This window comes from Paroedura picta, chromosome 3, assembly GCF_049243985.1.
Source record: "Paroedura picta isolate Pp20150507F chromosome 3, Ppicta_v3.0, whole genome shotgun sequence".
Taxonomy (NCBI): Eukaryota; Metazoa; Chordata; class Lepidosauria; order Squamata; family Gekkonidae; genus Paroedura; species Paroedura picta.
In genome coordinates, this window is record NC_135371.1 from 96,520,317 (window position 1) to 96,532,602 (window position 12,286).

The 12,286-nt window shown below is 42.9% G+C and overlaps 1 protein-coding gene across 7 annotated transcripts in view; it reads left to right on the forward strand.

Annotated features, from left to right (window-relative positions):
• The first annotated feature begins 7,011 nt into the window (after nt 1-7,011).
• The window catches only part of ARHGAP26 (Rho GTPase activating protein 26), a 423,503-nt gene continuing 418,228 nt past the window's right edge, over nt 7,012-12,286 (forward strand). For 4 of the 7 annotated variants that reach the window (XM_077326942.1, XM_077326945.1, XM_077326944.1 and 1 more), the window contains exons 1-2: nt 7,014-7,550; nt 7,712-7,894. In XM_077326942.1, coding sequence (XP_077183057.1) covers nt 7,741-7,894 — 154 coding nt within the window. In that variant the 5' untranslated portion in view covers nt 7,014-7,550; nt 7,712-7,740. Of the gene's footprint in view, nt 7,895-12,286 lie in introns of all 7 variants that reach the window. The other 3 variants (XM_077326940.1, XM_077326943.1, XM_077326941.1) reach the window with 3 other exon arrangements.

Consider the following 12,286-nt stretch of genomic DNA (forward strand, 5'->3'; position numbering starts at 1 on the left):
TTGGCCTTTAGATAAAATGGATTGGCTTGAAGATGGCAGTTGATGAAGGTTAAGGTTCTCTCTTCAGCAAATGGATTTCTGTATGCTTCAATGTTTATAATTTTGTTCGTTCACTTTCTTATACTGGCACTGCCCACTTGGGCTGATGCAAAAGTAGCAGAGAGAATTGCTAGCAGGTGCTGACATCTGTAACAATAAAGGATACATTAACGTAAGGGTCTGTATTAGTCTGGCTGGAGTTGGTGGTTATAATAATAACAGAGCTATGTCATTTGACTTCTGTAGAAAATCTGTAAAGCTGCAATTTCTCTCTCTTCATATACTTTGATTCATTACCTGTATTTTAGAGAGTTCCCCTACCCTATGTGCTGCAAACTAAGTTTTAGCATCTGTGTGGGAGGTTGGATTTATCCATGACTAATTGAGTGAGAACCACTAGTAGAAGTCAATGTTTATGATCTTCTAGCTAATATACTATTACCTACACACCCTTGCTCAGCCAATGAACAGCAAGGGATTCAGGAGCTCTTTTCTGCTCTGGGCTGTCTATCTTGCTGTTGGAAGTTAGTGTTACAGTGCAAACGCAGAAGATATCAGGCCAAATTCTACTCTGGTTAAATGGCTCCACTTTCCCCTCTAAAGGCCAAGTTCGTTCTTGGCTGATTCGCATCATGCAATGCAAAGTTAAACACATGTATGATGTTTTAAATTACACTGAGTCAATAAGGGCAAAGAGCATATTCATTAGATCCTCACTTATTCTGAAGAAAAGCAGCTTTGGATGGGGCCTTTTTGGAGTGAAAAACCTGGGGGGGGGGAAGGATGCTGTACTCATTTCACCAGCTGCCATTGTTCTTCTTCTGATTATTCCCAGTCTGCTTCCTCTTCTCCTCTAATTGTGGCTTTCAAAATACAAGCAAATATATGCATGAAACCCTGTTTGCAAATCAATTTAAAGCAGAAAAACCAATTTTGACTTTTCTGAAGTTGCTTTTCTTCATGCAAATAGTAAATAATTTGCCTCTGAGAGAATCTAATAAATTCCTAATAACTGTATCCAACAGCAGCAATGGGCAGCCAGAATGTTCATTCCAGCTTTGATTGTAAAAAAATACTGACATAAGACTTGCTACTTTTCTCAGTCTGCATATCTTTAGGCCACAGTGTGCATTCCTGGAGCCCAGGGCAGCATATAGGCAAACTAGGCAGTCACCTTGGGCTTTAAAGGTAAAGGTAAAGGTATCCCCTGTGCAAGCACCGAGTCATGTCTGACCCTTGGGGTGACGCCCTCTAGCGTTTTCATGGCAGACTCAATACGGGGTGGTTTGCCAGTGCCTTCCCCAGTCATGACCGTTTACCCCCCAGCAGCAAGCTGGGTACTCATTTTACCGACCTCGGAAGGATGGAAGGCTGAGTCAACCTTGAGCCGGCTGCTGGGATCGAACTCCCAACCTCATGGGCAAAGCTTTCAGGCAGCTGCCTTACCACTCTGCGCCACAAGAGGCTCATACCTTGGGCTTTAAGGGGTGCCAAATTAAATAGAAGTTAATTTTTCTTGATTTTTAATACAGTATTACAGGTACGGATACAGATGACCTTTAATGGCATAAAAGAAAACTCAAATTCATACAGAGAAACACAGCTCAAATCAGTGCTCAAACAAATATACACAAAAGTACCAATGAAAATTTAGGATTTTAACAGGAAGAGAATATTAAATCTTAACATTGTACATTGGCAACTTTGGACAGTAGATCAGAATCCTTTTTGCTAAGTATGACATTGATAATCTGTAGTGCATTACTACAACTCAATCTTAACTTGATTATATAATCCTGAATCACAACCATGCAAGCAAAGTCTTTCCACTACTGAAATTTGACAATACCTGCCACGGGTCACACTTGAAGGAAAGATGCCAAAAGTAATGCCTTCCTTGCCTGAAAACGTTCCAAAGAGTGAAGGCAGAAAGAAGAAGAGTTGGTTCTTATATGCCGCTTTTCTCTACCTGAAGGAGGCCCGAAGTGGCTTACAGTCGCTTTCCCTTTCCTCTCGCCAGAACTTTATAAAATAGAGGGATTCTCCAAAATCTGGGTGAGCAGAGGCTACAAGGAACTGAATTTAAAATTTACAGTTCCAGGTCCTCAAATCAATTTTTTTTCTTTCTGTGGGTTAACCATTTGTTGTTGTAATTAAAATTCAGGCCGAGATATTTAAACTGGTTGACTTGCTCAACAGATTTACCACCAACAATCCAAGAGGACTTGAGGAGGGCTTTGGCAAAAACCATGATTTTTGATTTTTCAGTTTATTTCTAGATGGTTAATGCAGCAGTAGTCAAGAAATGTAACAAACTGACACAGGATCTAGAAATTACAATTGTGTTACATTCATACAGTAACACTGGGGTTGGTCTTTTCCCAAGAACCGGGGGGGGGGGGCATTGATTTTGTGCATAAAGTCTGGGAGATCATGAAGGTAGAGAATGAACAGATGGGGGGGGGGAGATATAGCCTTGTTTATCTCAATATTGATGGGAATTTTCTGTTAGACTGCCATTTGCAGAAAGTTTTATTTGACCAGTGTTGTTGTTGTTAGGTATAAAGTCGTGTCCGACCCATCGCGACCCCATGGACAATGAAGGAAAGGCGACAGTATACAGCCTTGACAAACTCCTTTCTCAATTTTGAACCAATCAGTGATTCCATGTTCAGTTCTCACTGTTGCTTCTTGACCTGCATATAAGTTTCTCAAATAAGATGCTCTGCTATTCCCATCTCTTTAAGAACTTGCCACAGTTTGTTGTGCTCCACACAATCAAAGGCTTTAGCATAGTCAATGAAGCAGAAGTAGATGTTCTTCTGGAATTCCCTAGCTTTCTCCATGATACAGTGTATGTTGGCAATTTGATCTCTAGTTCCTCTGCCTCTTCTTCTGGAAGTTCTCGGTCCACATATTACTGGAGCCTAGCTTGTAGGATTTTGAGCATAACTTTGCTAGCATGAGAAATGAGTGCAATGTGGTGGTAGTTTGAACATTCTTTGGCATTGCCCTTCTTTGGGATTGGAATGTAAACTGACCTTTTCCAATCTTGTGGCCATTGTTGAGTTTTCCAAATTTGCTGGCATATTGAGTGTAGTACTTTTACTGCATCGTCTTTTAAGATTTTGAATAGTTCAACTGGAATGCTGTCACCACCACTAGCTTTATTGTTGCTCAGACTTCCTAAGGCCCATTTGACTTCACATTCCAGGATGTCTGGCTCCAGGTCAGTAACTATCCCTTTGTGGTTATCAGGGATGTTAAGCTCACTCTTGTATAGTTCTTCTGTATAATTATGCCACTTTTTAAAATCTCTTCTGCTTCTGTGAGGTCCCTACCATTTTGGTCCCTTATCATACCCATCTTTGCATGAAATGTTCTCTTCATATCTCCAATTTTCTTGAAAAGATCTCTGGTCCTCCCCATTCTACTGTTTTCTTCTATTTGTTTGCACTGTTCATTTAAGAAGGCATTCTTATCTCTTCTAGTTTTTCTCTGGAATTCTGCATTCAATTGGGTGTATCTTTCTCTTTCTCCCTTGCCTTTCACTTCCCTTCTCTCCTTAGCTATTTGTAAAGCTTCCTCAGACAGCCATTTTGATTTCTTGCATTTCTTTTTCTTTGGGATGGTTTTAGTTGCTACCTCTCGTACAATGTTGCGAACCTCCGTCCATAGTTCTTCAGGCACTCTGTCTATCAGATCTAATTCCTTAAATCTATTTGTCACCTCTACTGTATATTCGTCGGGAATATTATTTAGTTTAGCGATCCCCAACCTGTGGGCTGCGGACCACATGTGAGATCCTTCGACTAATTGGAGGTGGGCCCCGAAGGATGCCTTCTCCCCCCCCTTTACTTCATCCCCCCCAGCCCTTTACAACATACTTCGGGTGGTCATTGTCTCCCATCACTCCCAGGTGGGACTCTCTCGTTGCAGAGAAACAAGCTCTGGGTTCCCATTGATTTGTCATTGTCATGAGTTAAAATTTCCATGAAAATGAAATGTTCCTTATGTTCATTGTTGTGGTATGTCTGTATCTTATTTTGAAGGGATGTTTAAACATTACCATAGCGACCAGAGAGCGTTAGGGCAGTGGTTGAGAGTAGAGGAGTAAACTACCCCCCCCACCAGGCCTCAGTAAAAGGCGTTGAGTGGTTCCCGGCGTTGAGTGATCCCCGGTGATAAAAAGGTTGGGGACCACTGATTTAGTTCATACCTGAGTGGCCTAGTGCTTTTCCCTACTTTCTTCAATTTAAGCCTAAATTTTGCAACAAGAAGCTGATGATCTGAACCAGTGTTCAGTGTTACCTTAGTGTAATTTCTTTACTAGAAATAGTAAATGGGGATTAATTTGGTGGGCTGCAAGTTTTTCCCACAGATTTTCTCTTGAGATGGAATCAAAGGCCATTCTTAGATCATTGAAGGCTGCATATACTTTACCATCACTAGGTTTTGTATATTTTTCACTTTAAAAAAACAGCACAATGCAATAGTCTAGTGTGGAATTTCCTTTTCTGAACCCAATCTGCTCAGGTCCAAGGATGTGTTTACTGGAAATTCAACATGTTAATTTTAAAGCCAGAAATTTTCCATAGAGTTTTCCAAGGATTGAAAGCAGGCTTATCGGACAATAGTTTGCCGAAAGGTCAGTCTTGTCTTTTTATATAATGACAGTATGATAGCATTTAACCAAGATTCTGGCAGCTGGCCTGAACAATTAATCTGTGTAAATAAACCTGCTAATACAGTATTATGTAATTGCTAGACCTCATTTTTCTTATTTTCTCTCTCATATTTATATATCGCCCTCTAGTTGTGGTTCAGGGTGGTCAACACAGAACATGAACAGATACAATATAAATTCAAAAATAGCCAGTAAAAGTGGCAATAGAAGCAGTAACAGTTGTGATAGTAACAACCATTAGTAATAGTAACAGCAGTAGTAATAGAAACATTAACATACTAACTGTAACTGTAAACCCATAGATTGGTCAGTTGCCCCCTGATGTCTTTAATGGGCATATCTGTATGGGAGGAGTGGTTCTGGGGGTCCAGTTGATGTTGCTGGTTTGATTGACCTCTACCAAATGCCTGGGGGAAGAGCTCCCTTTGGCAGGCCCTGTGGAACTGTGCTAGCTCCTACAAGGCCTGGATCTCTTCTGGGAATTCATTCCACCAGATGGGGGCCAGGACAGAGAATGTTCTGGCCCTGGTTGAAGTCTTACTTTAAGTCCTTACTCATGTTTTTTGTGCATAGTTTTACATTGTTGTAAGGGATTGTTCTGATCTGGCAACTATAGACCTGAGAAAGACTCTGGAGAGGAAGCATATGAATTTCCTAAATAATAATAACTTTATTCTTATAGCATGCCTTTCTCTAGCAGCGAATAATAAATAATGGCTTCGTTTATTGTTTCCCCCATTTCTTTTCTAGCCCATTGTAAAGCATGTAAAATCTTGCATGAAATAGCTGAATTACTAAAGATGTGTAAATTTTATGTCCTTAATTTATTGTTTTGGTTCTCTAGATTTTATGTACAAAACAAGAAGGACTTTTGCAGTCAACCGTGTTCTCCTTGTTCAAGCGTAACTCTGGCCACAAAAAATACACTTGGCTGTGAGACTGGGATCAATGGTATGGTTACTGTCTTAAAACCAGAACTAATGAGAACATACTACTTACAAGAACATACTACTTGTTCACTACATTTATTTGTTTCACATTTTTATGACCCCTCTCCAGGAACCTGTCCAAGAGAGTTTACATAATAAATTACAAGATTAAGAATATCTTTATTTAACAGACCCTTGATAGCATGTAACGGAAACTTTGAAAGCATTAACTGAATTTATTTTGAAATAATGCTAACCTATCTTGCCTAATTTAAAGACTAAAAAGACCAATTCCTTCATTTCATGGTATTTATTGAATTTGAGGAGATAATCCTAAACCCAGATGGAAGTATAATCAGGATAGTTGGTAAACAATTTACAAAAATACTAGATTTGCTATTAGAAATGTATTACCTATGATCTTCCTTAGGATGTGACAAAAGTGAAGGCTGGTATAGTCTGAATGTAAATTTAGAGTACCTTCTAAATATTATTATAATAAAACTAACCCTTTGTAACCCCTTCAGAGACATTAATCCTAACAAAAGCCATGGAAATAGGGTAACCATCTGGTTGTTTCCCCCCAGCTCAACCTTTTTTAAAAACAACCAAAAAAAAAAAAACCCCTCCTGATCTGCTCATGCTAGTGAAGAGGCTATTTTAGACTAAGTAACACCTTCTGGAACTTGTCAGTCAAAATACATAATAATAGCTTAGAAGCAAAGCTCCCAGCGCTAAACAGTGAAGATCTGAGACGGTAGATTTCACAGAACCGAAAGGGGAGGAGAAAAGTAACTAGAGCAGCGACATGGACTGAATGTCACGACAGGTGATTATTATTTGAAAAAAAGAAAAGGGGGCATAAAAAGAGCATACCAGCAACAGTAAAGCTTCCCCTGTTGAATGCCTGCCTGTTTTTGCAAGCACAAACATCGCCACGTGCAAGGTGCTATTTCCTATCAAGCGGATTTCCATTCCGGAGAATTCCCAGGCACAGGGCGAGACACCCGTCTATGGAAAGCGGGGCTCCTCAAACCCGATTCAGGCGTTCAATGGCTACAGTAAACGTCCAAACAGACACGCTCCTTGCACCGCCGCGCTTCCCGGCCCCTTCATGTCCTGCAGCCAAGGACTCGGTTTGTTAGCGCCCCGAGGGAGACCGCGGCTACTCCTTTAAGAAGGCGGGCAAGCTCCACGCGGTTTGACATAACTGTCGCCCCGCCCCCCCCCCCCCCCCCCGTCTCCCGGTCTGTCATCTCAGGGCATCTTCCTCTCTTCCCCTCCTCTTCGCCCCTCGCCCAGGCCGCGCGCTGATTGGCTCCGGCTGGCGCAAGAGGCGGGGTTGCGTTCGGAGGAGGGAGGAAAAAAATTGCCTCGCGACGTTCCAATGGGCAGCGCGGTCGGAAAATGATCTGCGGCGTTCCGATGGGGAAGTGGAGTGTCCCGATTGATCCCGGATGCCGACGGCGGTGGCGGCGCTGAATTGATCGGTTGCCGCCGCCTGTGCTCAGCGAGGCCGCGGGAGACCTCACCGGCTGCCTGGGCGGAGGGCTCCTTATTTATTTATTCATTTCGCTTTAAAGGCGACGGTGGCAGAACTCCCCTCCATGCTGGGGGGTAAAAAAAAAGGGTTCCGGCAACAACAGCAGTGCTGAGTTTGCGGCGTGTTTGGTGGCTCTCGCCATGAGCAGTGCTCGGGCAGCGGCGTTTGCTCCAACAGCAGCGGCGGCGGCAGCACCGCCCCCCTCCTCCCAGCGGCTCCCGGTCGCTGCTGCTGGCATCTGAAGCAGCTCCCAGTGCAAGTTCTGCGTCTCGTTAACTCCGCTGACCTGCTTTTTCTTCCTAATTAAGTTGTTTCCTTTCCCTGCCTCCAGGAGCCACGAGAAACTTACTCGGTGGGTGCGTTTTTAAATTCTGCTGAACGACCTGCATCTATATTTTCAATTTTTAATAGCATTTTGTAAAAGGGCTTGAGGAAGGACGGTGCATTTCTGGCTCTTTTTGTTCCAGCAGATTAAAAAAAAATTAATCAATTATTCTTATTTTTTAACCAAAGGCTTCATTTTGGAAGGGCTGGTGGAAACCATGGGACTACCTGCCTTGGAGTTCAGTGATTGCTGTTTGGACAGTCCTCAGTTCCGAGAGAGGCTGAAATCGCACGAAGCTGAACTGGACAAGACCAACAAGTTCATCAAGGAGCTCATAAAAGACGGGAAGTCGCTCATTGCAGCGCTGAAGAGTAAGTGGCAAGGGTGGCTGGTGCCTGTCCGGAGGACTTTGCATGGTCATGTGGTGGTGGCAGTGGCTTCCACAAAAAGGAAAGGCCTACATCAGATAGTATGAGGAGCGTTCTCCAGCCTCACCTGCTGGGCTGCCCAGAGCAAGGAACAGAAAGACCAGCCAGGTGATAACGGGGTAGTTGAATAGTCTTATGCCCACATGGTGAAGAGAGTAGGTGTCATAGTTTGGACCTCTGTTTTTGTGCCAGCAAAGATGTGAGTGGATCTGGGCATGGACCTCATGCAACATGTTGAGGGAAGATAAGGCAATGGCATTGCGGTGGCAGTGATGCCGTGCCAGTTAGCCACTGTTGTAGATTAAGAGCCTTGGTGTGCAGTTCAAAACTATGGCAGTCATTTCCCAGGTCTGACCCAGCAACTTTTTGTGAAAGTGAAAGCCTTTTGGGTATAAAATACCTCTCAGAAAGCACCGAGGATTTCCGGGTTAGGTTGTTTGACTTAAAGAGTCATATTTCTTCCCTTTCTTCTGTCCTTACTAGAGTTTATTTTCGCATTTGTAATGATATTTGAAAGCAGTGACTCAAGTTTGCCTGTTTCTGTTTTTACTTGCCTGTTAACGGATGGAGCAACCGTAGCAGAATTATACTGCACTTTATTTTAATATATGTTTGGCTTTCTGGATTGGTATTTCAGGAACCTGGGGCATTGAGTACTCTCTGTCGGCCTCAACTGTTTAAAACAGCTCTATATTGATGCTCTTTAATGGAAACACTATCTAGAAATGGTCTCAAATTATGGTACTGCTCCATATAGCTTGCCCCTTCTCTTATGAATTCTAGCAGAATTTCAGTTCATATTCTTGAAACACAAATTGCATACTTAGATGCTACTTTACAGTGAAGTTGAACTTTACAGTGCCGTGGTTTGCTTCTTGACTGCCTTAGTTTTCTTCCCCCCTTTCTATAATCAAATCTGTGGAAGAATGACAGATCTGAAAGAATTAATTGTCTGGAGGGTTTTGTTTGTTTCAAGATGCCTGGAGGGTTTTGTTTGTTTCAAGAGGGACAATGCAACTGTGTTGGAAAAGAAATGAGTCTGACAAGGCAGAGAAAAGCATATCTATTTGATCAGAAGGTTAAGTGATGAAACAGAAGCCTTGCAGGCATAAACTTCACCTTATTGCCTCATTTTGTGTCCTTAAGGCGGCAAGCTTAACTCTGCACAGTATTGCCCTGTTAAGGTCAATTGAATCTCAGCCTGTTCCACTTCACAAATGAGAATTTGGATTGGAAGCATGGTCCTCCTGTAAGTTTGGTAATAGTAACCAAAACTGGACAACAGAGTCTTTGATCAGGCTTCTTTTCCTTTGGAATTAACTTATCTGAAGCTGCCTTTTTACAGTGTCATTAAAGCACCTCTTTGATCCTCACACGTTTCCAAGAAACGAAAGAGAGGCACACACAACCATGCTTTTCAAGGGCCCAAATTATCCTGTTGGTTAGCGGCATGGGAATGTCAGCGCAGATGGGGCATTGCTGTACGTGGCCTTTTTCATAGGTCTCACTGATGCCCTGCCCAATTCTTTTCTAGTGCTGCTGCACACATGACAGCATTCTTTGTAGCCAGCATACAGGGCTGGACTTTTATTAACATGTGGCTCTTGCTTTTCTTTCTCCATAAACTATACAGTTGTTCCATCAGTTTTGGCATAGTAGATAGTGCCTGAATATGCCTGCCACTGTGAAAAGGTTTCGTGTACCTGGCCTTGTGTCTCTGTTAGGGGCCTAGTGTTGTTGGTAAAAGTTGTTTTGAGTTAGGAGGCTGTTTTAGTTCTTAAGTTCAACTTGAACTTCACATCATTACGCTTCATCCTGTTCTGCCCCCTTGATCCTGCTGTTTTGTGTATGTGTGGGGTCATACGTCCTACATGAAATTATAGCATAGTGAGGATCCACTAATCGCAGCGGAATGATGTACCCTAGTCCATGAAAGTTAATGATGAAATAAAATGTTTTGTTAGTTTACGGAAGATGGAAGATCAGCTCCTGGCCAACACCCCCCCCCCCCTGGTCTGGGAATTTCATTTAGGGGCATTAATTACATTAGCTAAATTGTAAATGTTTTAACGTTAAAATGTATATGTTGTGTTAATACTGTTACCTGCTCTGACTGATGCAGAAGGGCAGGATACAAATTAATAATAATAATTATTATTATTATTGCTTGTGTCACAAGACTTTGGTCTCTGCACCCTTCTGGGATTGAGGAGTTGAGTGAGTATGTGTAGTAATTCCGTAGTTGCCATACGCTTGCTGAGAGAACTTTGCAGCTCTGGTGTTCTTCCTGCCATTGCTTCTGTGCTTCCTTGATAGCACAACATTAATATGTCTTTAACTGCTTTTCAGGGTTTTTTTCCCCAAGGGGAGACCTAGGAATATACACCTTTTTCCTTTTGCTCTGTAGGGGTTCCTTTGGGACAAATCCTTGTGTTGACTGGTATCAAGATGCTACCACGTGACATGATGGTGCATTCCTACTTGACACAGCAGCTTGGAAGTTTTGCATGCCTTGACTTATTTTTGGCTCCACTAACATGCCCTGGGTTGCTTATCCAGAATGATGGCAGCTGGCCTGATTATTCGGGGCCTATGGATATTGCGATTGCAGTTGCAGATTTGCTCAGCTGTTTCACTTATGAACCTCCTTTCTATGCTGGAGTACAAATAAGAGCAAGATTAGTCCTGTTTTGTGAGTTGTTGTGATGCATTCAGAATTTTTCCTTTGACACTTTGCATGATTATAAAGAAATAAATATTCATAGTTTTGCCAACTCGTCACCAGTGGTATAATGGCAGGCTGTACATTTTTGCATGTGTGAGAGATTTGCTGTCTGAGCTAGAAATTAACGCTTCATTGTGGAGAATCCATCTGCAGTGCCAAAGGATTCTTTTTGACAGGACAGTGAAATTTAAAAATGACTTTACTGCAAATGTACTGTTCCATCAAACTATAGTTCTCGTGAATTCCTGAAATCCTGCTGGGTGGTGAAAATTGCCATTCAAAGATTTTTTTCTGGAATTACAACCATATATAAAATGCCATACTAGCCTTTTGTTTTGTCTTATTAGTGCGGGAGTCTGTTTATCATCAGAGTTTTGCACAAAGTAGAAATGATTTCTGTGATCCAGCATTATATGGCTTGGTTGCAAATACTTCCCATAGTAGTGGCAAGACTGAAGTATGAAGGAACAGCTTTGGTATGAACTCTCTCAGAATGTGATTTGTTCCTGTTTCTTAAAATAGGCTGGGTGAGGAATAAAGGAACAAATGGGATCTTACACCTGTTAATGCTCTCAGGCTTTATCTATAGATGACTTGTCTTCTATATGATCATGTCCATGTGGATAACATCTCATTTGGATAAGAGTTTATACCAGTCTTTCTCAACTTTTTTTTACCATTGAGAAACCCTTCAAACTTTCTTCAGGTTTCTAGAAACTCCAGATGTGGTGAAATCATGCAGAATATGTTTGGGAAGCATAGCCCGTGTACACAGCCACATGGGCCCCTCACCTTCCCCCCCCTCCAGGCCCATCACTGGCCATTTTGGGAAGGGGGGTGAGTGGGTTGGCATGACCATATATAGTCCTATCATCCAATAAATATTTAACAATTAAAAAAAAAAACTAACTTCCACCAATTTGGGAAACCGTTCCAGGGCCGTCAAGAATCCCCAAGGTTTCAGGAAACCCTGGTTTATAGTTTTCCTCTAGGTTAGAATTGTTAATAACTGTTTGTTAATTGTTAATAACCACGAGCTGTTGGTCGACCGCCTTTCCGGCACGGGGATACAGGGCACAGCGTTACGCTGGATACGCTCCTTTCTCCAGGACTGGACCCAGAGGGTTGCAGTGGGGGATGAGTTCTCGCGTTCCTATAGACTCCCTTGTGGGGTCCCTCAGGGCGCGGTCCTCTCCCCCACATTATTCAACATCCTTATGCGCCCTCTGGCCCAGCTGGTACGGAGTTTTGGACTGGGTTGCCACCAATACGCTGATGACACCCAGCTCTACCTCCTCATGGATGGCCGCCCGGACTTCCCCCCGGAACCATTCGCCAGATGTTTGGAAGCAGTGACAGAATGGTTCGAGTAGAGTCGCCTGAAACTCAACCCCCCCAAGACGGAGGTCCTGTGGCTGGGACGTAGGGGGCAGGACCAGGAAGTGCGCTTACCCACCCTGGCAGGGACGCGACTCACCATCAAGTCCCAGGCCAGGAACTTGGGTGTGACCATTGACGCCTCCCTGACTTTGGAGACGCAGGTCAAAAAAGTAGCGGGCCAGTTGTTTTTCCACCTTCGCCAGGCCCAACTACTAGCGCCCTACCTGTCC